This window comes from Meleagris gallopavo, chromosome 22 (genome assembly GCF_905368555.1).
Source record: "Meleagris gallopavo chromosome 22, MGAL_WU_HG_1.1, whole genome shotgun sequence".
In the NCBI taxonomy this organism is placed as follows: domain Eukaryota; kingdom Metazoa; phylum Chordata; class Aves; order Galliformes; family Phasianidae; genus Meleagris; species Meleagris gallopavo.
This window is the reverse complement of record NC_139425.1, coordinates 1003819-1027397: the sequence shown is the minus strand read 5'-3', so window position 1 is coordinate 1027397 and position 23579 is coordinate 1003819. Positions and strand designations below refer to the sequence as shown.

Below are 23579 nucleotides of genomic sequence, written 5' to 3'. Positions count from 1 at the left end.
CCAGTGTGGGCCCACTGCACCACACAGCTCCCTGTTGCTCTCTGTAGTGTCCTGGTATCTTGTAATTCATTTGTTCTTACCCTAAGTGGCACCCAACAGAGCCAGCACATGCATGCACACCAGGCACAGCCAGTAGAAGCCCCCAGGGACGTTCAGTACTGGCATCCAGCAGCAGGCTTGCTGTGCCTGGCAGAGATCTGCTTGCCCAGCACCCACCCAGGGGCAGCAGGAGTACAGGACTCAGGGCCTCATGCTGCAGCAATGACCCTTCCGTGGGCAGGAGTAGGACAACAGAAGGGCAGTGCTGAATATTGGAAGAAAACTAGGAATGTTGGTCTTCTGTGCAACACTTTGAGCCACATCATTGCTTTGTGTTGTTGAAACAAAGCCTGTATGAAAGATTTCACAGATATGCAGAACAGTTAGAGTTAAAAGGGACCTCTGGGTCCACCCAGAGCAGCGTACCCAGCACCATGTCCAGGTGGCTTTTGAAGACCTCTGAGGAGGAAACTCCACAACTTTTCCACGCAACCTGTGCCGCTCATACAGCACAGAAGCGCTTCCTAACATTGAGAAGGAACCTCCCATCTGTCAGTTTGTGCCCATCACTTCTTGCTCATCTCTGGGCATCACTGAACAGAGCCTGGCTCCGTCCTCTCTGCATTCTCACTTCAGGTATTTATGGACATTGATGAGACCCTCTCTTCTCCAGGCTGAGCAATCCCACCTCCCTCAGCCTCTCGTCATAGGAGTGAGGAGTGAGCTGCAGTCCCTTAATAAATGTATGATATCTGCTGCATGAAGCAGCAAAAACCAAACCAACCAAACAAAAAAAAACTACAACCAACTAATATAATCCTTCCTAGATTTTTTCCAGACTGTATCCATACCAAATCCACAAAGGGGCTGCTGAGCGAGTCCCTACACCCCAGCCAGCTGCTGCAGGCCAACAGTGTTCCTGCAGATTGAAGCCAGCACCTCAAACATTATAGTCTCTGCTGCGGTTCAACTGAAGCAAAGTCTGGGACAGATGTCTGTGATTAGGATTACCTCCAAAGAGCAGACTTCAGTGTCTTCTCAGTCATAGCCAAATATTCATAGGGACTGAATTAAACGTTCTCTCAAGAACACTTGAAGAAAATGTGTTTGTAGCATGGATTAAAAGGAACACAATCCTGGGCTGCTATTAGGAGCATGCCAATTGGCCAAGGGTACCCGAGACGAGTTGGCAGCATGATGCAGTCAGACACCAACAGCATGGAAAAGAAAGCAGTACAGTGTCTCTGGAAAGCAAAGCACTGGTAGGCAGGTTAGAGAAACAAGGACCACTGGTAAATAACAATGTCCAGCATGCACCTCTCGTATCACGTATGTGAGAGATAAGCAGAGAAAATGATATTGTAAAAATGTGAATTGAGTTTACTGTGTACTAAGAAAATTCTGGAATAGAGCTGGTCTATCCGTGCCCTCTGCCTAAGCTAAAACTTAAGTAGGGTGTTAGGTATAAAAGTAGAGGGGGATAGGGGGGGAAGACCAACAAAAAAACAACACAGGGCACTTTAAGGTAAAGCTTGATGGAACAATCATTTGCCGTGCCCATTCCACATTTGAAAGAAGAGTATTTTCTCACTGCATTATGGTTTTGCTACACTGTTAATCTGGAAACATCACCCTAACTCCCAGGCTCTTTGCTTCTCCAGCACACACCACAGATACCATTCAAAAAACACAACCTCTCATCTTATTCATCCCTCTTTACAAGGACGCATTCCTGATGAATCTGTTAGTTCATCAAACGACTTGTACTACTTTGTGTTTTCCTGACCACCATGTGCCACCTGCAAGTTTCAACTGTTTCCAGATCATTTCTATAAATGTTCAGCAGAAACAATCCTTACAGAAACTTCCCAAAAACTCTTTTCATTCCTCATTCATATTTATATTTGAAATCTGTCAGTCAGCTATTTGTTCAGAATTGCCTTATTGATTCCATGCAGTAACTTCAAAGCCTCCTCACCTCCCTAGAATAAACTCCATATTTCAGTGTTTTACTACACCTACTTAGCGCAAAACCTCTTTGCTCTGAAGAGCTTTACTTGAGCATCCCGTACCAGCTTTTTTTTACTGCTCTTTTCTATAAAAGGACAAAGGGAAATGGCCTCAAGTTGTGCCAGGGGACGTTTAAGTTGGATGTCTGGAAAAACTTTGTTACAGAAAGGGTTGTTAAGCACTGCAATGGGCTCCCCGGGGAGGTGGTTGAGTCACCATCCCTGAATGTGTTTAAAAACCGTTTGGATGTGATGCTCAGGGCCATGATTTAGCAGAGGGTCGTTAGAGTTAGGGTAGGATGGTTAGGCTGTGGTTGGACTTGATGATCTTTAAGGTCTTTTCCAACTTGAGCAACTCTATGATTCTCTAAGCATGCGGAAGATCAGCTGCCAGAGTGCTCCCAAGCATTTAGCTTATCCATTCTGAAAAGTGACCTTCACTTCTCCCGCTGCAGGATCACATTTAGTGTCCTGAGTTTTAATCAGAACTGTCTTTAGCAGGGATCTCTTAGACCAACTCTGTGGGACTTGGCTTTAGGAAACCACACCTTTCCAAAGCACAGAGCGTACATACTATCAGCAAGACCAGTGTGACTGAACACAGTGAGCGTGACTGAAGTCACACCATAGAACAGCAGCTCAGTCAATTGGGCAGATACAAGATCCAAAATGAGGCCATTATTTTGCTGGGAGCAATAGCTTGTATGTTAATTTTTCATTTTTAAAATTTAATGATTTTTGCCTGTCTGCGTCATATTGTCAACAAACCTTTTGTCTGTTTCTCTTTCCACGAGTCTAACATTTTGCAATGTAAAAATTCCATATTATCTTCCCTGGGAAATGCTAGCTTAGCAGGTAAGCGTTATGTTCTATGAGATTTTAGAAGTACTAAAATCCATCAAAGAGAATTTCTTTGCTTTTCTTGCATATTGCCTAACCCTAACTGGTTAGATGCCTAACATCCTACTGGATGTCTATTCTAGTCCTGGACATTTGTTTTATTCTTAATGATCACACTTCTCAACTTTTATGGCATCTACAGAGCAATGACGCTAAGTCCTCACCTTTCTTACCTCCTACTATTAAATTAATGCCCTGCAGATGGCTTCAATTAACCACCAAGAAAGCCCACAAAATGCAGATACCTCCATTTGTAAATATCCCTTACAGAGAAATTCACTTCCCTACAAAAAGCCCTACCTACACTACCTGTGTTCAGTAGTGTACAAATAGGTATTCAGCATTACTACTTCTTTGTTCTCTTATGGGTGAGAATTATCTCCACTATTAATTATTCCTCTTCTTGACCTATTTGCATTTTCAAACATTGTTTAATAGTGTGAATGAGTTGCCCAAACCTTTACATGTAGCATTTATATATGATAGTACATGAGAGGCACTAAGGACCTTCACAATTTGTGTTCCCTTTTCTCCAAGTAATCACAACCTAAGCTAGGTGAGTTTTAAAAATATATATTAGGTCAGATCTGACACTAGGTTTGAGAGGAACAACTCAACAAAAGTCGAATGTCAGCTTGATGAGAGAAAGAGCACGTATCAGTGTGCACAAAAAAGCTTATCTGCCTCTGTCATCTGATGAGAGACTGCAAGTTAGCAACTTAATGATCGTGCCCAACGGTTGAGCTGGAGAAGTGGATCCCCAAAAATAGTGCTCTAATTTTTTTTTCTTGATTTACTTCAACTTCATGATTACCTACAAAGACTCAAAGTAGCCAAGTTGAAGTCTTATCTGTATTTTTATAATCCATGAAGCACAAAGAACACATTCATAAACATATAGTTCTAAAACATGCTGGGGAATTCTTATCACAAGCTTAACCCAGAAACCACACATGACCCAAAGATAAAATATAATATAAACAATGCCTTTAAAACCTAGTTATGCATATGAGAGTTTTGAAAACATGGTGATGAAACACAAGGTGCCAGTCAGTCGTACGATATTAAAAGTGCTAAAGCTAGTAATTTCAAATAGAACAACTCAGGATTAGCTTTGCATTACAACCAAATCTGTCCTTCTTAACAGAAAAACGAACAATTCTATAATTCAATCCACTCTGTGAGAATTAGCTTCAGCTTTTCCATACAATGCTTCATCCTCGAGGTAGATACTACTCAGAACTGGTGACACACCATCTATGATGTATATTAAATTCAGCATCCATCCACCAAGAAACTAATGTGAGAGCTGTCTGCTTATGCAACTGATAAAAGGCACTTCATAACACAGGGTTAAGTTTTCCTACTTGAAAGATCACCAGAGGTACGAAAGGAGAAATACTGATATGAATTCATCGAATCAAATCCATTTTCATAGACACTTTTCCCCAGCATTTGCAGGGAATGGATTCCCATGGAAGTCTCTAACAAGACAAGTTAGCTCTGGCACACTAAGAAAAAACTCCAGAGCCACGTGTTCCTACTTACTGACAAAACATCCAGGTTCTCCCACTTGCCAGACTCCCAGAAGCAAAGGCAAAGGCTACAGTAATGGCAAAGGACTCACTACAAGGGAAAAAAAGCAAAACTAGAACAAAACCAGAAAACATTGTGCATTACATGCTTCCCCTCTTCCACCAATGGTGTACCAACTAAACTGGTACTGCAACTGAAGTTGGCATATTCTGTGTCCTCCTTTCCCAGTCAGTCAATTTTTTTTTTCTTTACTGTGTAGGAAAAAAACAAACTGAGGGGACAGCAAAGTGCATTATAGTGGTATCCTAAATTCATAACACTGTACAATGTTTTGTATTAATGCACACTGGTCTGTACAAGCAGTACACACACACACACACAAAAAAAAAAAAGAGCAAAAACTATTAAGTTTTAGGGGAAAAAAGAGTTCATAACTCCACATACAACATAACTGTGAAGGCACATAGCCATAGTGAAGCATCCTTTTCCTCTAGAAATGCCAAACTTCTTCCTACATAAAAAATTCTCACGACACATTTAAGCAGTACAAAAACATCTGCAGTTGCAAGGCTGCTTGCCTCTAGAAGAACCAGCAGCCCTGCAACAGGTCTGTGCTGCAAACAGAACAGCTATACAGGATGTTTTATGCTGAGGAGGAGCAACCTCTTACCAAGATTCATTTTTACATTGCAAAATACATTCTCAGATAGAATACATCTCAGCCCTAAATTGCTGAATGTAAATATAAATGTGATGGCTGTTCTGTCATCCTTTCTCCAGCATACAGACTAGTTTAATTTTTGGCTTTTTAGACTGTTATCAGAAAAGGTAGCTTTCCATTCAAATTGCAGATGATAACAAGCTGAAATGTGCTGCACGGTTTTGCTCAGGAATGTACAGAAAATGCATCGTAATCCACTTCTATCTAGTCCATGCATGGATAGAGCTTGTTTTCTCAGTGCTGACTCCATTTAATGCTTTTGAGGTCAATTCCATCCTGTACCATTTCCCAAAGAGGACTGTAAAGAAGAAAGAAAAAATGAGTGCTATCTAAAAAGCAAAGGACAACAACAACCAAACAGGCAACATCATCAACTACACAACAAATTTAACTGCATCTATCTGCCTTGGCCTTCTGGAGGTCAGTGAACTTCACATGGTGAATCTCCAGTGTTCTACTCAGACAAAATACAAAAAGCGAGAAGGAAGGTGTTCATTTCCTGCTCCCATTTTAGGCACGAAGTACACATTTCTTAGAGACTGAGACCTCACATTTTACACCGCCCAGATAAGTCAGGGACCTTTCAGTTTCCCCAAAACAAAGTGCATACATGCAGTAATGCTATATCTGGCTTGTTAACTTTGAGTTGCCCACTCTCCACGCTTGCCCTGTTCACACTATTTCCTCATATAGGCAGGCTCTGGAAAATGGTTTGTTGACAGGTTTGTTTGCTTAAACTTTTTTCACAACTGTTAAGATCAAGCCCACTACACGCTCTGGCAACACTACTTCAGAGAACAGAGATTTTTTGTGTACAGGTTTTTAAAGCAGACAATTTCTTTCAATTAAATCCAGTTCCTCAAATGATTACCATACCTAAGAAGTCTTTAAATTCAATAAAAAGATGGCTCACCTCATTTCCCTCAGCCTCTTAACATGCTGTATGCATTTCTGCACTGTATAATCTATTTCTTCTTCTGTAGTGAAGCGACCAATGCCAAATCTAAAATAAAGGAAAAACATTACTAATTGGAATAGTGTGCATGTGGATGAGAGAAACAAACTCACCATGAATTTTCAGCAGAAAAGAAACATATCTGGAAGCAACAGGAAAAATCACTCCACACACCTTATAGAGGAGTGAGCCAAGTCTTCGTCTGCTCCGATTGCCCGCAAAACATATGAAGGCTCCAGAGAAGCTGATGTGCAAGCACTAGGGAAAGGGAAGAAAGGCCAATCTCACACTTAAGTTCACATGCAGATGCTACACTTCTCCAGCACAGAAGAGCTCACTCACACATTATTAACCTTTACAACAATTGATAGCAGGTTCCTCACCCTCTTGAAAATAACCAGTGAACACAAGGAGACAGGAGCAAGGGGAGTGGTATTTCTGCTGCTAAAGAATGACAGGAGCAGACGTGACATGGAAATGAAGGGTAAGTAAGTTAGGAGCATGAGGAAAGAAGAGAATACATAGATAACATTGTGCATTAATACAATGCCAAACAAAAGCAGCAGTACTGCAGCCCAAGAGGTAGCTGAAGTAGAAGCTGTGCAAAGAAGATAAAAGAGCCAAGGCAGAACTACCCAGGGAAGGCAACATAGCAACAGGAGCATTAAAAAAGGAAAAAAAAAAAAAAAAAAAAAAGATTTCACAAGTTGCTGCCTGGCAGCAATACAAATCAATAAGAAACAATGCACAGAGGAATCCAGAGCAAGATGGCCTACTGATGATAGTGAGGACACAGAACCTCCATCCTCGAGCAGTCGGCAAAACTGGCAACGTGTTGTTATGCAATTTGAACAGGTAGCAACTTGCAGCACAAACCATACTGCTGCTTAAAACAAGTGCATGAAGCAGAGCCTCAGAACAGAGTTTCACGTTAAAGATGCATTAAGATCACTGTCATGTGAAGACTTGTTCTCCTTGTTCACAATACCAACATGTCTCAAATTGAGATATGCACTTCTGACTTTGTTCTCAGAGGTGAGAAAAGAAAGGCACTTCATTAATTTCATCGTAAGCATGAAGCTGGTCTTAATAGCAGAAATGTTGCTCCTGTAGAGTCAATACAGCTCTCTAATAATGTACTGAGTTTCCTTTCTGCTTTAGCATTAAACATAGACACTATTAACTAAAATAATTCAGATATTTGTCCAGCCTCACTAGATACTAGTTATGATCTGCCACCTGTGTGAAATGTTGCTGAAGGACAGAAGTTCCAATGATGGCAGCCTTTACAAAGAATGTCACAGTCAGCTAAAATTCAAGTCCACTCAGATGACACTAAACAAGTTTGCAAAGCTGGCAGGTAGGAATTCCTGCTTTTTTTGCTTTCAGGATGAGTAAATTTGACCTTCAGTTCAAACGTGCAACTTCACAAAACCACCATCCCAGACTGCAGTCAATGCCAGGCTGACTCACCAACCAGCCCAGCAAGTACTGGGCACAGAGCAGATCCCTCCTTACTTTGTAAGTCTATTAGCAGACATTATTTTCTCTCCAAAATATACTGCTCTCCTCCCCACACATCCCACCTACCTTCCTGAAGATAGAGCCACGTCTTTCAGAGCCATGAGAAGACTCTCACCTTCCACATATGCAAAAGATAAATTGATGCATCCTACAAAAGATAAATGAAATAGAAAAAAGGAGAACTCCCATCAAATGAAATGCACAGTGGGTCCTATACGACACAGCAGTACTTGCACCACGTTTAACTACAGTGCATTATTCAGGCAGGAGCACCAATACCACGGAGGAAGACGTTTCTAACAGGGTCAGGGTTCTTCTAGTATTACCTGGATAACGATGCTCCCTGTCTCCATTCATAACCACATCAGGAACTTCACTCATTATTTTTGTAACAAGCCGTTCTGCCAGTTGTGAGATTCGCTTATGGTCATACTAGCAAAGAAACCAAAGAAGAGATTAAAATAAGGAAGCACACATCTGAGCTCACTAACCTGCTCGTGCCACCAGCCGTACATGGACTGAAGTAGATGGTTGTGGCTATATTACATCTGAACCTTAAAAACGGAACTTTAAAACTCCCACTCTACAGACTCCTATAAAAGAGAACTGCCAGTTTGATGCTAGCTAATTCAGCCTTCAAAACATTACAAATCATTCAGAAAGACCTATCTACAAACTGTCTCTCACAGAAGTGCCAAGCTTTTGTACTTAAATACAAGCTAGGCACATGACATTAAATGACTTATCTTGCAAAACAACCAAGTGCATCTCTTACGGTAGAAGTGTTCCTTACTTGCCTAGGAGCTTTCGAAGTGTATTGCATAAAACATGGACTCACAATGAGTCATCACATGGCAGAGCTGGGAACTCATCCATCACATGATTTTACAACATGTAACCTCCACAACGAGGGCTGCCCACGAGCAGGGACTCATTCCAAACTAAAACCAATGTCACTTGCACTAAGAAAGCAGTAAGGTACAGCATCAGCTCCAGTGCTCAGAAATGGACAGACACACACTTATAATTCATACTTGCCTACAATAGCCTGGCCACATTCTCCAAAAAACAAACAAACAAAACAACAACAAAAAAACCTTTAAAAGGAAACAAACTTTCCAATATGTTTTTTTTTTTTTTTTTTTAATGCCAGAATTCTGACAGAGCAGGAAAAGGCTCCAGATGTGAGGCTCCTGCAGCACTGAGGCTCTGTGGGCTCTTCAGCTTTCAACAAGGCTTCAGTAACCACCAGCCTCGATGGTGGATCCCTGCCTGCCTCATAGGAAGCAACTCTACCACGTGTACAGATATGCCCACCAGCAGCACATATAGCCTTAAATATCAGAACTAGCAAATAGATCAAGCAAGAATGAAACAACCCATCATTAAATTATTAATTTTAAAGTTCCAGCAAACCTGAATTTACATACATTTAACAGAATCATGCAATGGTTTGGGTTGGAAGGGACCTTTACAGATCATCTAACAGAACAGCGAACTAGAAGGTCTCGTTGTTTCAATACAGATTAGATAAGCATGATTTATTCAGCTTCAGAGGGGCTGTAATATGTTTGCAGAGCAGAGAGACAAGTACAAGCACTTCAAGCTGTACTTCACTAAAACCATAAATCATCAACCTGTTGTGAAAAACCAAGATTCAAACCACTTCAAGAGAAAAAACTAAGAAAGCTGAAAATCATCTTCCAGTTACACAAAACCTTCTGACCCCGAAGATCCACAAACTTGTACTTCATGTTAGATAACCAAATTTAGCTCCCGGACGCAGACACAAGATGAGCGATGGCACCCAAGCTCTGTGTTATCTCCTGGCAGCCGGGCTGGCCCCGCTCCCACCTACCTCCATCTCCTCCTGTGCCACCTCACACGCCGCCCCCAGGCCCACGGCCAGCGGTGTGGGCACAGTCCCCGATCGCAGGCCTCTCTCCTGGCCTCCCCCGCTCTGCAGGGGTTCCAGCCGCACGCGCGGTCGCCGGCGAACATAGATGGCACCGACCCCTGCAGAACAAGGAGAGAGGAGTGCGGTACGCGTCCACACTTCTGCAATTATGAAAAGGGACCCCAAGATTCGGAAGCGTTTGTTTCCACAGCAAACGTACTTTTGGACACCTCACTGGAGAAAAAGGCAGTGAACGCATACAGAAGCGCAATGCTTTCTACAAAAAGTTCATTCCCACCATTGGTACGGCTCTGCAGCTGCACTCCCACAGCCTCTGACATGGGAGGAGCTCGGTTTCAACCAGAACACTTCAGCACCTAAAGGCTCCGCACTGCCTGCACTGGCAACTCTTGAGAAGATGAATTACAGCCCTTTGCTCCAAAACTTCTATGCACAGATATCTCATTCATTGAGGTGCCCATTCTGACTTCTACCTCAAAGCTGTAGAACTCCTTTCCCTGGATTAGCAGGCCAGCCAAAAATCCCACAAGGCCTCCCCCAGCCTTTGGATTTCTGTTTCTGAATAACAAATAGAATACGACAAAGCTGATTTCTGCCTCTGAACATCCTGTGTCACAAACTGCACGGGCTGCAACAGTGATAACAACTAAACTTTTATTGCCTGGGATTCAGCCACAAAACACATAGCTGGATTTTAGACCCCATTCTGCAGAGATGTACAAAGAGGGAAGAGTGGGAAAAAGCCATGGGGAGCAGATGACCAAAATCACTGACCTTAAGTTTTCTGCTTACCGTTTGTTCTCTATGTTACAAGTTACCCTTGGACCTAAACTCAGCCCCACAACCCTGCGATATTTCAACCACTGCAGCATAACAGTTGCTTCATACCATTCAAAAGACCCCAAAGAGCCACTCATTCTAACACTACCACTGTTACAAGACATCATTTCTTCCTTGGGAGAAGCCAGCTCACAACCCATAAGCACAGAAGACAACCCAGCAGCACTGCCCGACCCACTGCACAGCCAGCCCCTACCAGGCCGAGAACAAACCTCTACAGATTGAGTGATGGTAACATTCACTACAACAGACAGGCCTGACTTTCTACCTTGTGCAGTTATTTCTTAAGGCAAACATGAAAAAAATTCTTTATAAAAACACTTCAATACCTTTGGGCCCATAAATTTTATGGCCACTGATGCTCATTAGATCAATTTTCAAGTCATTGACATCCAAAGGAATTTTACCAACTGCTTGTGCAGCATCCGTATGGAAGAAAACCTGACGTGCACGGCAGATCTCACCTGGAATAAAAACACAAAAACAAGAAGGAAAAACATGACCTCACCTAATTGTTATGACCCCAGTGATTCCAACAACGAATCTAACGCAGCAGTTTCTGGCAGGGACAAGTCCCGAGGTGCCAAAGGAAGGAATGCATATTGTCACATCTCTTCTACAGTTCAGTCAAGTGCCTGCAGCTGTTCAGAAGCTATCCTACTGCTGGGCAGTTTCAGGCAGGGCACGAGGTAGGGCTATGGTGAACTCCTTCAGCTGAAAAGTTAAAAGGTCTTCCACTGCTCAGAATTGGGATTGTTTCCAAACTCACACCTGCCAAGGCATGGCCCTGTTTAACTACAGAGGGCTGAACGGGACACCCAGATTTCTCAACAGCAGGACAAAATTAACTTTTCTTCTTGTTTTTCTTCTCAACATCTGTCTAGCACAAGCTTACTCTCACGCTTATTCTTGCCAAGAGCAAGTGGCATTAAAAACTCTATCGCCCCAGTACATTTTACAGTACTCAGTTCCTTGCTCACAGCATAATCTAATTGGTGACATCTCAACTCACTCAAGTCTACCATCCACTTTTTTTTTTTGCATCCAGAGCCCAAATATACAGAGGGACAAGGAGATAAAGAACAAACCACTCATCTTCCACAGAACCTGTATTTCGCACAAATAAAACCCACACTTCTCTGGGCAACACATTTGGCATTATCTTGCTAGCATGGACAGAATCTTCTCTTGTGGTCCATTAAGAACAGCACTGCTATTGCTAACAGGAGCTCACAGCCTTCATACTGTCAGTGCCCCAGGCTAACTCTGCAAGGCCTGGTCTATTTGGCTCCTTATCAAGGTCTTATGAGAACATCAGCATTTGAACGTGGGACAACCGCAACAGCCTTCGGGGTATAGACACCGATGATGTCTATACCAGGATGATAACAGAGTCCTCAGGGCTATAAGCAGCTCAGTGATGGTCAGTTACTGCTCAATAATGAAGACATATAATGCTGAAGACTGGGAAAACAGACTGGGGCACTCATAGTGCTGCTTTCAGCACAGTCACAGGGGGAGAGGGGAAAAAAAAAAAAAAAAAAAAAGCAGAATCTAAGCAAGAGGAAAAACAGCTGCAGGGCAAGATAAGCTGCCTGCCACAGCCTGGGAAAACAACACCTTCCAGAACCATGCAGGGCACAGGCCTGAGCCTAAAAACTGCATACAAACTCCAACATCTTATAAAGGACATCTTGAGTATGGGGAAGAAGGATGTTCTGGGGTCACCCTCACAGGTACTGCTGGCACACAAGCACAGTGGGATCCCAAGAGCTACACAGGTATATTACCACATTACACCTAAGATTTTACATGAGTGTAAATGTACGTGTTTCTGTAGCACTTAACTATGAATATATTATGTAAAATGGCCCAAAGTGACATCAGGAGGCCATGGAAGCAGGTGTCTACTTACCAATGTCACGAATTGGCTGCTTCACTCCTATTTCGTTATTCACAGCCATCACAGAAACCAAGCTTGTGTCTGGCTGGAAGGCAGCCTCCAGCTCCTGGTGAACATTCAGGCAGACAGAAGTTGTGACTCAAAGCAGAAAATTCACGACACACAATTTGCCAGCAAGCCTCAGCCCCCAAACTAACACCATCAGCAGCCCCCAGGTTCTGACAAGCAGCCCTGCTGAGCACGCTACCCCACATGAGCACAGAATGCTGGCAGGAAGCAGAATGCTGAGCTGCATTTCTGCATATCCCAGTATGCACAGTGCCACCTGACATCATCAAGCGAGCAAAGGCTTTTGCTATATGTTTCACAGTGCCATGAACTATTTTTTTAATGAATTAAATTCCTAGAAGCCAGTGTAACCACCCACATCTAGACACAGCAAGGCTGACTGCAAAGCAATTGCGCCATATACACAGAAGCATCACGCAAAGGAGGAGTGCACCAGCAAATTTCCCCATGAATGTCATTAACCCTTCCCTGCCTGCTGGCCTGACCCGTCCCTCCACCACACACACACACACACCACCTCTCTGAGCTACACAGCATGCCTAGACGTAAAGCCAATGCTTTTTACAGGACACAACCGAGGAAATCAGCATGCAGAACTTCTCAGTCTCAGGACTGTGGCCACCACACCCAGAAGGGAGCACTGCAGTCACTGTGCCTGCTGCCTCGAGTAGCTCCAGGCAGGAAATTCAGCACCAGCTCCTGCCCCAAAGCCAGCTGCAGCTCAGCCATGGGCCTCCACAGGTACACAACAGCTCTGCCTGCATGGAGGAGCTGACAGCAGCCATGATGAGAGATGGGCTCTGGCAGACAAGCCTGGGGCACCAGACAGAACAGAGAATCCTCCAGATGTGACAGACTGGACTGTGAATCTCCTACCTGGGTGTGATATTTATCATCCTTTCCCTCTGTATTATTATTCCCTCTTCAGGGCCAGCCCCACATATAAACCTCTTCTATCTTCACCATCTTTCTGCCGTTCGATATCTCACCTTCAAATCGATCAGCCCATTTTTTTGGACAGGCAGGTAAGTGATCTGAAAGCCTTCAGCCTCCAAGGAGCGGCAGGAATCCAACACACACTTGTGCTCTGTCTGCGTGGTAATGATGTGCTTCTTCCTGGACTTATAGAACCTCGCAACACCCTGCCAGGCACAGCACACGCACAGGAAATTCGCTGTTAGGTCACCCAAGAGAGCAAGCTTTGTGTAAGATGCTCAGAATCAAGGAAAAAAAAAAATCATGAAGTCATTAATGTGAAAGGTATAATTCACACCAGGCAATTCTGTGAGCACTCACTTCACAAAGGCATCTCACTTCCAGAACACCTGTGAAAAAATGCCATCAGACAGAAATCCAAACACTGCTTAATAACAGAAATACTTCTTACAAACCTGCTATGGAGTCACGTGCAATGAGAAGCCTGAACGAGCACACACTACAGACTAGAGGTTAAAATACAAGCTAGTCTTAGAGAAAAGAACATTTGTAATTAGCATCTCCATTGTTTTCTAATGAAGTTACCTACTGAGCAAGCACGCAGAACTGCATTTGGTGCACATCAGACGAGCATTCATTTTACCCCTGTGTAAAACTGAAGTCGCACCCTGAGCCAAGTTGTGTGCACTTGACAAAAAGCCATGATGTATTTTAAAGCACAGGAGATTAAATCTGAATTTCATGGACTCGTGGGGCCGAAGGTGGAGCACAGCACTGCTTTTTGCTACGGAACAGCCCCAGCCTTGGGAGTAACACCGAGCACAGCACTGTGGGCAGCACTGCGGGCAATGCCCATAGAAGCAGGACAAGGGGAAATGGGAAATAAGAAATGGTTGAGGGAGGGAAGAGTTAGGTCGGAAGCCAGGGGGAAGTTCTTTACAGAGAGAGTGGTGAGGTGCTGGAAGAGAACAGCACTCAGCCAGGAGCCCACAGAGCCAGCTGTGGGGCTGACATTTCTCAGGTGCACAGAGCTCCTGACAGGTCTGTCTTAACACGATACGTATCAGCACAGCCCTTTTACCTTGATGGCCATATTGTTGGATTCCGTAGCCCCGCTGGTGAAAATGATTTCTCTCGGATCTGCTCCTATTAAATCTGCAACTTGCTGTCGAGAAAGAAACGCAGGTCTGAGGCGATGTGACAAAACGCGATGAATTCACCATCCCGTTGAAAGCACGCCGCGGAGCGCCCGAGGCTGACGGGCGGCCCGTTACACCGCCGGCACCCACCGCAGCCACCTCCCCTCGCTCCGGATCGCGGCGCGGCGCTCCGCGCAACTCGGCGCCCCGGTCCGCACTCACCCGCCGGGCGCGTTCGGTGGCGGCCTCGCTCTCCCATCCGTACGCGTGGGTGCGGGAGTGCGGGTTCCCGTAGCAGCCGGTCAGGTAGGGCAGCATGCGGTCCAACACCCGCGGGTCCTGCGGGCACACACAGCGCTCAGCGCCGCTCCGCCGGCGGCGGCCGGGCGGGGCGGGCGGGCGGGGAGCCGGGCACGCACCAGCGGGGTGGTGGCCTGCACGTCCAGGTACAGCGGCCGCAGAGCTCCGTCTCCGTCGCCGCGCGGCCCTGCGGAGAGAGCGAGGCGGGTGAGCCGCGAGGCGGGTGAGCCGCCCGTCGGGAGCCTTCGGGGGCCGCCCCGGCCCCGCGCAGCCGCCCCGGCCGTACCCGCTCCGCCCGCCTCGGCCTGCGTTCGCGGCGCCGCCACCGAGAGCCGCCGCGGGGAGGGGACAACCGCCCGCAGGGCCGGCAGGCACCGCCACAGCTGCATGGCGGCGGCGGCGAGGGAGAGACGGACGCACGGACGGCCGGGCAGAAACGACGCGGCGCCGCTCCGCCCCTTCCGTCCGTACCGGAAGCGGAGGCCGAGGCGGCGGTGCGGAGAGCCGAGCAGGGAGCCGAGCGCTGAGCGCTGCGTTGCAGATGCCCGTGACCGTGGGCCCGTACGGGCAGTCGCAGCCCAGCTGCTTCGACAGAGTGAAGATGGGCTTCGTGATGGGCTTCGCCGTGGGCATGGCCGCGGGAGCGCTGTTCGGTACCTTCTCGTGCCTCAGGTGCGGCGGGGCGGGGGTCCGCTGTGCTCTGCGGGACCGCGGCGGGTGGAACCGCGCCTCGGCGGGTGGGGCTGCGGGAAGCGCGGGGCTGCGGGGCGTTGCGGGGCTGCGGGACTCTTCGCGTTGGGGCGTTCGCCGTGTGATGAAACGCGGCGAGAGTTTGGAAGCCCGGAAAGGGGGAAAGTTCGCAGAACTTGGGCTGATAAAGTTTATTAAGCATTCCGACCCCCCTCAGACCTCTGGGAACGTTTGAGCACCGCCCCGTGCGTCCCAGCGGGAAACGTGCGGCTTCGGGCTGCGAAGGATCGGCGTTGTACTGGGATAGCACGGCCGCGTTACTGGGCTGTGCTGTGCTGTGCTGTGCTGTGCTGTGGGGAAATGGTCCGCGTGAAATCGGGCGCCGCTGCAGCTCCTAAAAGCCAAACAGCAGTAGAAGTGTCTGAGAAGAAATGATTATTTTGCTTTGGCCCAACTTCATATAAACACAGACTGGAGAACAGAAGTATGTCTGAATGCTTCCATACTTTTGGAACTTTTCTCACATTGAAAATACGGCACCAGTAGTACATAGGAAGTTCATTCACAACGTGGTTCATGGTGTGATGGTATTACACATGCTGCAGTTGGAGAGGCTGATGGTACAGCGGCTAAAACTCCTTTATTCCCTCCATTCAGATCCCTGGCAGCACCGAGCCGTTTCCCACCGCGTTAAGGGCTGCGGGCACTGGCAGTTAGAGGTGCTCCCCTCCTCTGTGCTCCTTGTGCAGCCCGTCCCACAGCTGGCAGCACGCCTGTTTGTGGAGCTGGGGCACAACCCCCCCGTGTTCAGCCTTGAGCTGACCCTGGCACAGCCCTGCAGCACTGAGCAGCGCCCGCTGGTACCTCTGTGTCTGAGTTGCAGCTGGGATGGAACTGTCCCAAGGCACGGAGCAGTGGTACAAACCAGCCCCGGTTTTCCTTGTGGCAGGTCAGGTCATTGGTTGCTGGCAGAGCCCGAGGGCATCGCTTCACATTGAGCTTGGAGAGAGGAGAACGGATTCGGGCTCCCCTGCGGCCGTTAGCTGGCTGCATCAGTTGGTTTCTGCTGCGAATGTCTGCAGCAGGCTTCAGCCTTGAGGTAATTTTTGCCTTTTTCTTTACCTCAGGATCGGCATGAGAGGACGAGAGCTGATGGGCGGAGTTGGCAAAACGATGATGCAGAGCGGTGGGACGTTTGGGACGTTCATGGCTATAGGCATGGGAATCCGCTGCTGAACCGGAGCTTGGGCTTCTAATCCAAAGCGTCCTGCCCAGCCACCCCCTGTACCATAATAAATAAAGTCTTTAGATACTGAAATGGAGTGGTTTTTGTGATGTTGTGCCACACCACCCTCTGTGCTGTAGCATCTTCATGTAGACATCATCTTTACAGGATTTCTGCTTTCCTCACCTCCTGTACTCCATGACAGTGAGAATTCACACCCCTCTGCACCTCATTAAAGTTTCTCGAGCAGTGAATACACTTTTCCCTCTGCTGCTTGGGCAGCTCACATTCCTGATGCAGAACCGGTCCGCTTCATTCATGCACTCCCCCCGTCTAGGAATTATTTTGTGGTTAATTCAGATCAGCTACCAAATTGCCCTCGTATTGCAATAATATGTGAAGTCACCTGGGAAGAACACAGGGATGCCGTCCAGACTTGCAGATGTGGGATCAGGAAAGTCAAGGAGCAAGCAGAACTGAACTTGGCGTGGGATGTGAAAAACAGCTGGAAGATTTTCTACAGGTACATTGGCCAGAAGAGATAGGCCAAAGCGAGTGTAGCTCCTTTGGTGAATGTAAAAGGAGAACTGGCTTCAATGGACGAAGAGAAGGCTGACGTACTGAATGAGTTCTTTGCCTCAGTCTTCACTGGTGGCCAGGATTCCAGCACTTCTCACGTCCCTGAGCCCTGCATCCCTAAACCTCTAGGTAGAGATGAGGGTGGTAAATCCCCCCGGCTGTGAAGACAGAGCAGGTCTGAGACCACCTGATGAGACTGAATGTGTGCAAGTCTGTGGGGCCGGATGGCGGTATCGCAGGGCTCTGAAGGAGCTGGCTGAGGTGGATGCCGAGCTGCTCTCCATCATATTTGAAAAGTTGTGGCTGTCAGGTGAGGTCTCAGATGCCTGGAGGAAGTGTCACGTCACTGCCATTGACAAGAAAGGGAGCAAGGAGGACACAGGAACTACAGGCCGGTGAGTCTCACCTCTGTGCCTGTCTTCACCAGGGAAGGTGATGCTTGACCAATCTGGTGGCCTTCTGTGATGGAGTGACAGCATCGGTGGACAAGGGGAAGGCGACTGATGTCATTTAGCTGAACTTGAGCAAGGCCTTTGACATGGTTCCCCACCACATCCTTATCTCCAAATTGGAGGGATGTGGGTTTTATGGGTGGAGCACTCGATGGATAAGGAATTGGTTAAAAGGCTGCAGACAGAGGGTGGTCACCAATGGCTCTGTGTCCAGGTGGAGGCTGGTAACAAATGGCTCCCCCAGGGCTCTGTCTTAGGACCGGTGCTCCTTAACATCTTTACCAGTGACATCAATGACGGAATCGAGTGCACCCTCAGCAAGTTTGCTGATGACACCAAGCTGAGTGTGCAGTTGACACGGTGGAAGGAAGGGAAGCCATTCAGAGGGACCTCGAGAGGCTGGAAAGGTGGGCCCGGGTGAACCTGATGAGGTTCAACACAGCAAAGTGCAGAGTTTTGCACTTGGGCCGAAGGAATCCCAGGCATCCATACAGACTGGAAGGAGCGGTCCTTGAGAGCAGCCCTGTGGAGAGGAGGACCTGGGAGTCCTGATGGATGAAAAGCTGAACATGAGCAGCGTGTGCTTGCAGCTTGGAAAGCAAACGGTATCCTGGGCTCCGTCAGCAGAGGGGTGGCCAGCAGGGACAGGGAGGTGATGGTCCCCCTCTCCTCTGCTCTTGTGAGGCCCCATCTGCAGTGCTGTGTCCAGGTCTGGAGCCCCAGTACAAGAAAGGCAGAGAGCTGTTGGAGAGGGTGCAGAGGAGAGCCACAGAGATGATCAGGGGGCTGGAGCGGCTCCCCTACGAGGACAGGCTGAGGGAGTCGGGCTTGTTCAGCCTGGAGAAAAGAAGGCTGCGGGGTGAGCTCATTGCAGCCTTCAGTACCTAAAGGGAGCCCACAAACAGGAGGGGAATCAACTCTTTGAAAGGGCAGGTAACAGCAGGACAAGGGGAAATGGTTTGAAGTTGAGGGAGGGAAGATTGAGGTTGGATGTCAGGGGGAAGTTCTTTACAGAGAGTGGTGAGGTGCTGGAACAGCTGCCCAGAGAGGCTGTGGATGCCCCGTCCATCCCTGGAGGTGTTGAAGGCCAGGTTGGATGGGGAACTGGGCAGCCTGGTGTGGTATTAAATGGGGAGGTTGGTGGCCCTGCGTGTGGCAGGGGTTTGGACATTCATGATCCTTGCGGTCCCTTCCCACCCTGGCCATTCTGTGATTCTGTGACTGTGTTGGCCCCATTTTTGGGTTCTAAGTGACACAATCATGTGAGTTCCTTGTGGAAATTCCACACAGAGCACAGAGAAACCCAGCCTGGGCAAGATGTGCCCTGTGATACAGCCCCAGCGAAGGACAGAGCCAAGTTGTTCCTGCAGCCCATAACCTGAGCTCATTTTTCATTCCCCGGGCAAGGGAAGGCACATGACCTCTGAGTGATGCTGCCAGACCTGACACCACGCTGCACCATAAGCTCTCATAAGGTGTCAAAGCTTTGCAAGTGAAGCAGGGGACTGCAGCCCACCGTGCTGCCTGGCATAGCACAGCCCAACGCTGACACGTTCAGCTCAGTGCTGCAATTTCCCGTTCTGTACCTTTTGAAGCAAGCTTTACCTTTGCTCCTCCCGTGAGGAAGGACAGAGGTTGGCCTCAAGGAGGCAGCTGCAGCAGCAGAACCCGGCCCAGTCCAGGCGTCAGGCAATACGAGCGCTGCCTCCTGGTTTCAAAGAAATGCTTTTACCACGAGATGCGGCTGCGCTGGCATTGGCTCAGTGACCTCTGTGCAAACAAGCTGAGCACTACAGATGTGCTGTAACAACCCCAAGTTTTACCCTAACTGGCACCAATTAACATACCAGCAATTAAAAAAAAAAAGTCAAGCAAAAGCAGGGTCAGTTTGGGCAGCTTTTTTGTCCTTCCACTGCCATGCACTCCCTAGCCCCCCCCCCTTTGTATTCCCCGTTTACCTCCCCCAGTCCCACACCCCCACAGCCCCAGCACCCTGGAGGCCATCGCTCAGCTGCTGCCACCCACACAGGCACCCCAAGGCTGGGACCACGGCACCCCTGCGTTCTGCCTCCCCCCACCCCACCATCACCCATCACGGCAGGTCCCACTGCTCCTGTCCCACAGCCATTAGCCAGAGGCTGAGAAACAACTGGAGGAGGTAAGGAAATGACAACCCACACAGCCAGGGCTGCCTACAAACACCACCTGAACACCAACAGCCTCAGAGCCCGAGGCAACGGCTGCTCCAGCTCTGCTTCAGCCACCGAGGAGCGGAGAAATGAAGCTCCGTGAAGGCCTTTTTAAGAGAATTTTATTTGAGTGGTTCTTACAAAGATTGTTGCAATATGAAAGTCTTTGTTTGATAGAAATATCAAGCTGTCTTGTCAAACACACTGAAGTAACCCAAAAATATATTTCAGAGCTCACAGAGCTTAAAAAGAGCAAAGATTATATGCAACCAGAACAAAACATGTTTCTGTATTTCCTGCCCGTCTTCAGACTCTGCTGAAATCCTTCAGCTACACTGCACACACAGAAACCTGTCCGGAAATGCAGAGATGGTTTTGTTTGGAAACGTAGACACACCTCACACAGTATTTACAAAGAAACTTTTACAGATAACATTAATCAAAAGTTACCATCGAGAAATAAAACCCTTCAGTCCTTCTATTCTTACCCTCCTTCAGCACAGCGCACACTGAGCGCCGGGCCAGGTCAGCTTTCAGCAGCCTTTCCAGTTCCCCTTTATACACAACACTAAATATGTCCCTTCACAGTCTCTACCTCTGATATTAACCTCGAGCAGATCACCTACATTTAGTGAAATGTAAATTGTAATTGCTGCATTAAAAGAAAGGCTCGTGAAACATTTAAAAATTGAATCATGTCCCATCTGCCTTTTACAGAGAATTTGTTTTCTATGAGCTACTTCTCAGTTCCTACAGATCACCTTAGTAAATGTACAAGAATTACAAGGCAGAACAAGAAGTCAACAGCTTTGTATACAGTGGAAATGCTAGTTAGGGAGAATGAACACACTGCATTTCTGCTTACTTCATTTTATTTTAAAGGTAGCAGGAAGTGTACACAAAATGACATTAAATCATTTCCTTTAGTTTTATCTAAATAAAAGATAACTCAATCTTCCTCCAAAAAATAACTATGTACAAAACTGACTAAATCCATCTTCATCGTCGAACGGGAACCAGTAGCTGGGTTGCAGTCATGGAGTCTGGGAAAAGGCTGTGGTACGTTGGGAGAGGTACATAGGCTGCTGTGATCATTTTACCTGAACGGGAGATGAAAACAAACCCCAGTCAGTTTTTGTCCAGTTCTGTCATCAATGGACAGATGCACATTCCTACCAAAAAATGCATCTTCTCACCTGCAAACCATCTCCCATGCAGTGCGTTCACAGCTGCGATGGCAGCAGCAATGGAAGGACATTTCACATACACGTTGCCCTGCAACACAAAGCATTACACGCTGTTACGTTTCCTGCAGTCACTTCCCAGACACTTTGCATGGCTGCAATGGAAATAAACCTTCCCCAGAGCTCCTACCAGCACTGCAGGGAGCACACAGACACGGCCACACCGGGCAGTCTGACAGATGCACATCATCATACCAACTCTGCTTTTAGCACCATTCACTTTTCTAATAAGATTTGCAAACCAGACCAAACGTAAGCTTGATGTATGGAAGCAGCAAGCATTGCTTACTTGCTCCTGATGCTGTCTGAAGGGTTATTTAACATATTCAGGGTTCCCAACTACAAAATTCCAGGTGAAACAGAAGCACAAGGAGCGTGGCTGCCTTTCTGCAGACTGCCATCAGAAGGCTGATGCCCCAAGTATCAGTACATGAACTTCACAGCAGCCCAAGATGGTCACTAACATGAATGAATTAGGAAATTTATCTTTGCCACAGACAACTGGAGTTTTCTATCTGGAAACTAAGCACTAAACCAGATTAAAGCAAAGTACTGCAATATTCACATTCATAAAACTGCAAACCATACACAAGCCCACCATAACGTGCACTTCCATGGCTACATGTAAATAAACTATAACCAGTAACTGCTGAATCATGTTATACTCAAGCTGAAACAGGTTTTAGAGGAGAAGTATTTATTAATAAAAAGAACACAGGCTCCCTTCAGCAACCTTCTCCAGCCTGCACCCATTTTTCCCACTGTGATATCATTCCTTCTCAGAAGGACAGCCTGAGAGCAGGGGCTCCTGCAGCCCACGAGGCAGTGAGAATGTGATGTTTATGGGCACTGAGGAACACACAGCTCCGTTCTCAGCCTCCCCCTGCACAGACATCCAGCTGCTTACACCTCTAAACGGGACACAGCAAAGCAAAGCCTTAATTTCCCTGGAACACACCACAGACTGCAAGAGCCAAGAGAAATGTATGTATTCAGCTGGGAGAAAGATCTTTTCACCCACACCAATGTCTGCACTGCTGTAACAGTAACACTGTTACTGACAGCCCTCAGAGCCACAAGTCTGACTGTCTGGAAAAGATCCCCAAAAGGCCAGAGACTGGAGACCAGAAGTGAGGTAATGCAATGAGAACCTAAGCCCACAAAACAGCACAGTTGAAGTTTATGTTCAAATAAAGTGTTTTTAAATAGTAGTGGGTATTTTGTATCAGAGCCATCCCTGTGCTAGCCTGACAAAATGCATTTCACATAACCCAACGAGTGTTTGTGAAAGAAATAAAATTGCAGCTCTCTTATGTATTACACTGAGCCAAATTTGCAGCTCCATGTGCTCAGAATCTATGTGCAATGCCAAAGGCTTAAAAATTAATATTTATTAAGTCTGTAATAGCACGCTGCATCCATGACAGTCGCATGTGCTACAGGAAATATTTCTACAGCCACCAACCCAGCAGTTCAACATAATCCTTACCTGGGAGATTGAAAGTATTAGAAAAGACTGCATGCTGTCTTATGGATTAGAAAGCAGCTTATGTCAAATGTAACACCTCAACAACCCTTGTGAAAGGCTCACAGGTGAAAAGAAACTTCCATAGAAGCAGCTCAATGGTAAATGAAGGCCTGCAGGGCGCCAGGCACACCGCCGGGGTCAGACACTCCTATCTAAGCAGTGACTGGGAGGGACAGCAGCATAACTTCCAGCCTCTCAGCTGGCAGAGCGCTCTGAAGGCTCCACGGTTGGAAATTTTAGAATGTGACAATTAGTGTTTAAATACAGTACTCCAGTTTGAGGTGTGGATTCCATAGAAAAGGAGTTCAAGAGTTCACATCAGCAATTTATATGCTAAGAATGGAAATACAGGGGAAGAGACGATCAGTCTGGGGGCTGCATAGACAAACTGAATACAGAAGAAAACTTTCTTAGCTTTTTTCAAATGCAGATATTCAAGAATCTCTTTCTCTGAAAGGCACTAACCACCACAAGTAATGCTTTGTTATGAAGCCTTCAGCAGCAGCTTCTAGGATGCAGGTACTCCTACTGCCCTCAGCAGGATGGCAGAGCCATGGCTAACACCGCAGGTGAAGACAACTGCTTCCAAGGACAGGATCAGGCACATCTCACTGCAAATCTGAATCTGCTGGAGCACTGCGACCTTTGTGCTGAAGCTGAAGTCTGCATTCTGCAGCAGATGAAGAAACTAGAAGCCCCTGGCTCTTTGGAAATGCACAGTTCAAAGAAATGCCAGAATTTCATGCAGGTTCTCCAGCCTGCATGCCCACAGTAACTTCAACTGTGGAAATTTGTAAGAACAGACTGCAACACCAAAAAAAGTGATGATGACTCAAAATAGAAGGGAACTACATTCTGGAACAACTGCTAAGAACATTCAAGA

At 46.9% G+C, this 23579-nt stretch overlaps 3 protein-coding genes across 9 annotated transcripts in view; 1 reads left to right on the top strand and 2 right to left on the bottom strand.

Moving 5' to 3' along the window:
* Positions 1–3786: 3786 nt before the first annotated feature.
* On the bottom strand, positions 3787–15211 carry NFS1 (NFS1 cysteine desulfurase). 2 transcript variants are annotated; one of them, XM_085241786.1, is made up of 13 exons: positions 15076–15211; positions 14909–14976; positions 14712–14828; positions 14432–14515; positions 13404–13556; positions 12358–12451; positions 10772–10906; positions 9543–9700; positions 8011–8116; positions 7751–7832; positions 6335–6418; positions 6119–6208; positions 3787–5503 (listed from the first exon to the last, which is right to left on the bottom strand). In XM_085241786.1, exons 1-13 carry the CDS (start codon positions 15176–15178, stop codon positions 5440–5442), a joined length of 1338 nt encoding a protein of 445 aa, XP_085097912.1. In that variant the 5' UTR covers positions 15179–15211; the 3' UTR covers positions 3787–5439. The 2 variants fall into 2 exon arrangements, with proteins under 2 accessions (XP_085097912.1, XP_085097911.1); XM_085241785.1 differs by having other exon boundaries at positions 14909–15203.
* A 107-nt stretch (positions 15212–15318) lies between these two features.
* ROMO1 (reactive oxygen species modulator 1) lies at positions 15319–16797 on the top strand. Its single transcript, XM_010722242.3, has 2 exons — positions 15319–15461; positions 16607–16797. Exons 1-2 carry the CDS (start codon positions 15331–15333, stop codon positions 16713–16715), a joined length of 240 nt encoding a protein of 79 aa, XP_010720544.1. The 5' UTR covers positions 15319–15330; the 3' UTR covers positions 16716–16797.
* A 3232-nt stretch (positions 16798–20029) lies between these two features.
* Positions 20030–23579, bottom strand: part of RBM39 (RNA binding motif protein 39) — a 28189-nt gene continuing 24639 nt past the window's right edge. For all 6 annotated transcript variants that reach the window (XM_085241779.1, XM_085241780.1, XM_085241781.1 and 3 more), the window contains 2 exons: positions 21121–21199; positions 20030–21024 (listed from right to left, as the gene is read on the bottom strand). In XM_085241779.1, coding sequence (XP_085097905.1) covers positions 20924–21024; positions 21121–21199 — 180 coding nt within the window. In that variant the 3' untranslated portion in view covers positions 20030–20923. The remainder of the gene's footprint in view (positions 21025–21120; positions 21200–23579) is intronic.

Excerpts from the sequence above, each read along its gene's own strand:
- NFS1 (XM_085241785.1), bottom strand. The coding sequence starts at position 15,178 with ATGCAGCTGTGGCGGTGCCTGCCGGCCCTGCGGGCGGTTGTCCCCTCC. Across the intron at positions 14,516-14,711 it reads CCACCGAACGCGCCCGGCGG|CAAGTTGCAGATTTAATAGG; the intron begins GTGAGTGCGGAC and ends CTTTCTCGACAG. Across the intron at positions 8,117-9,542 it reads TGGCACAGGAGGAGATGGAG|TATGACCATAAGCGAATCTC; the intron begins GTAGGTGGGAGC and ends TTTCTTTGCTAG.
- ROMO1 (XM_010722242.3), top strand. The coding sequence starts at position 15,331 with ATGCCCGTGACCGTGGGCCCGTACGGGCAGTCGCAGCCCAGCTGCTTC. Across the intron at positions 15,462-16,606 it reads GGTACCTTCTCGTGCCTCAG|GATCGGCATGAGAGGACGAG; the intron begins GTGCGGCGGGGC and ends TCTTTACCTCAG.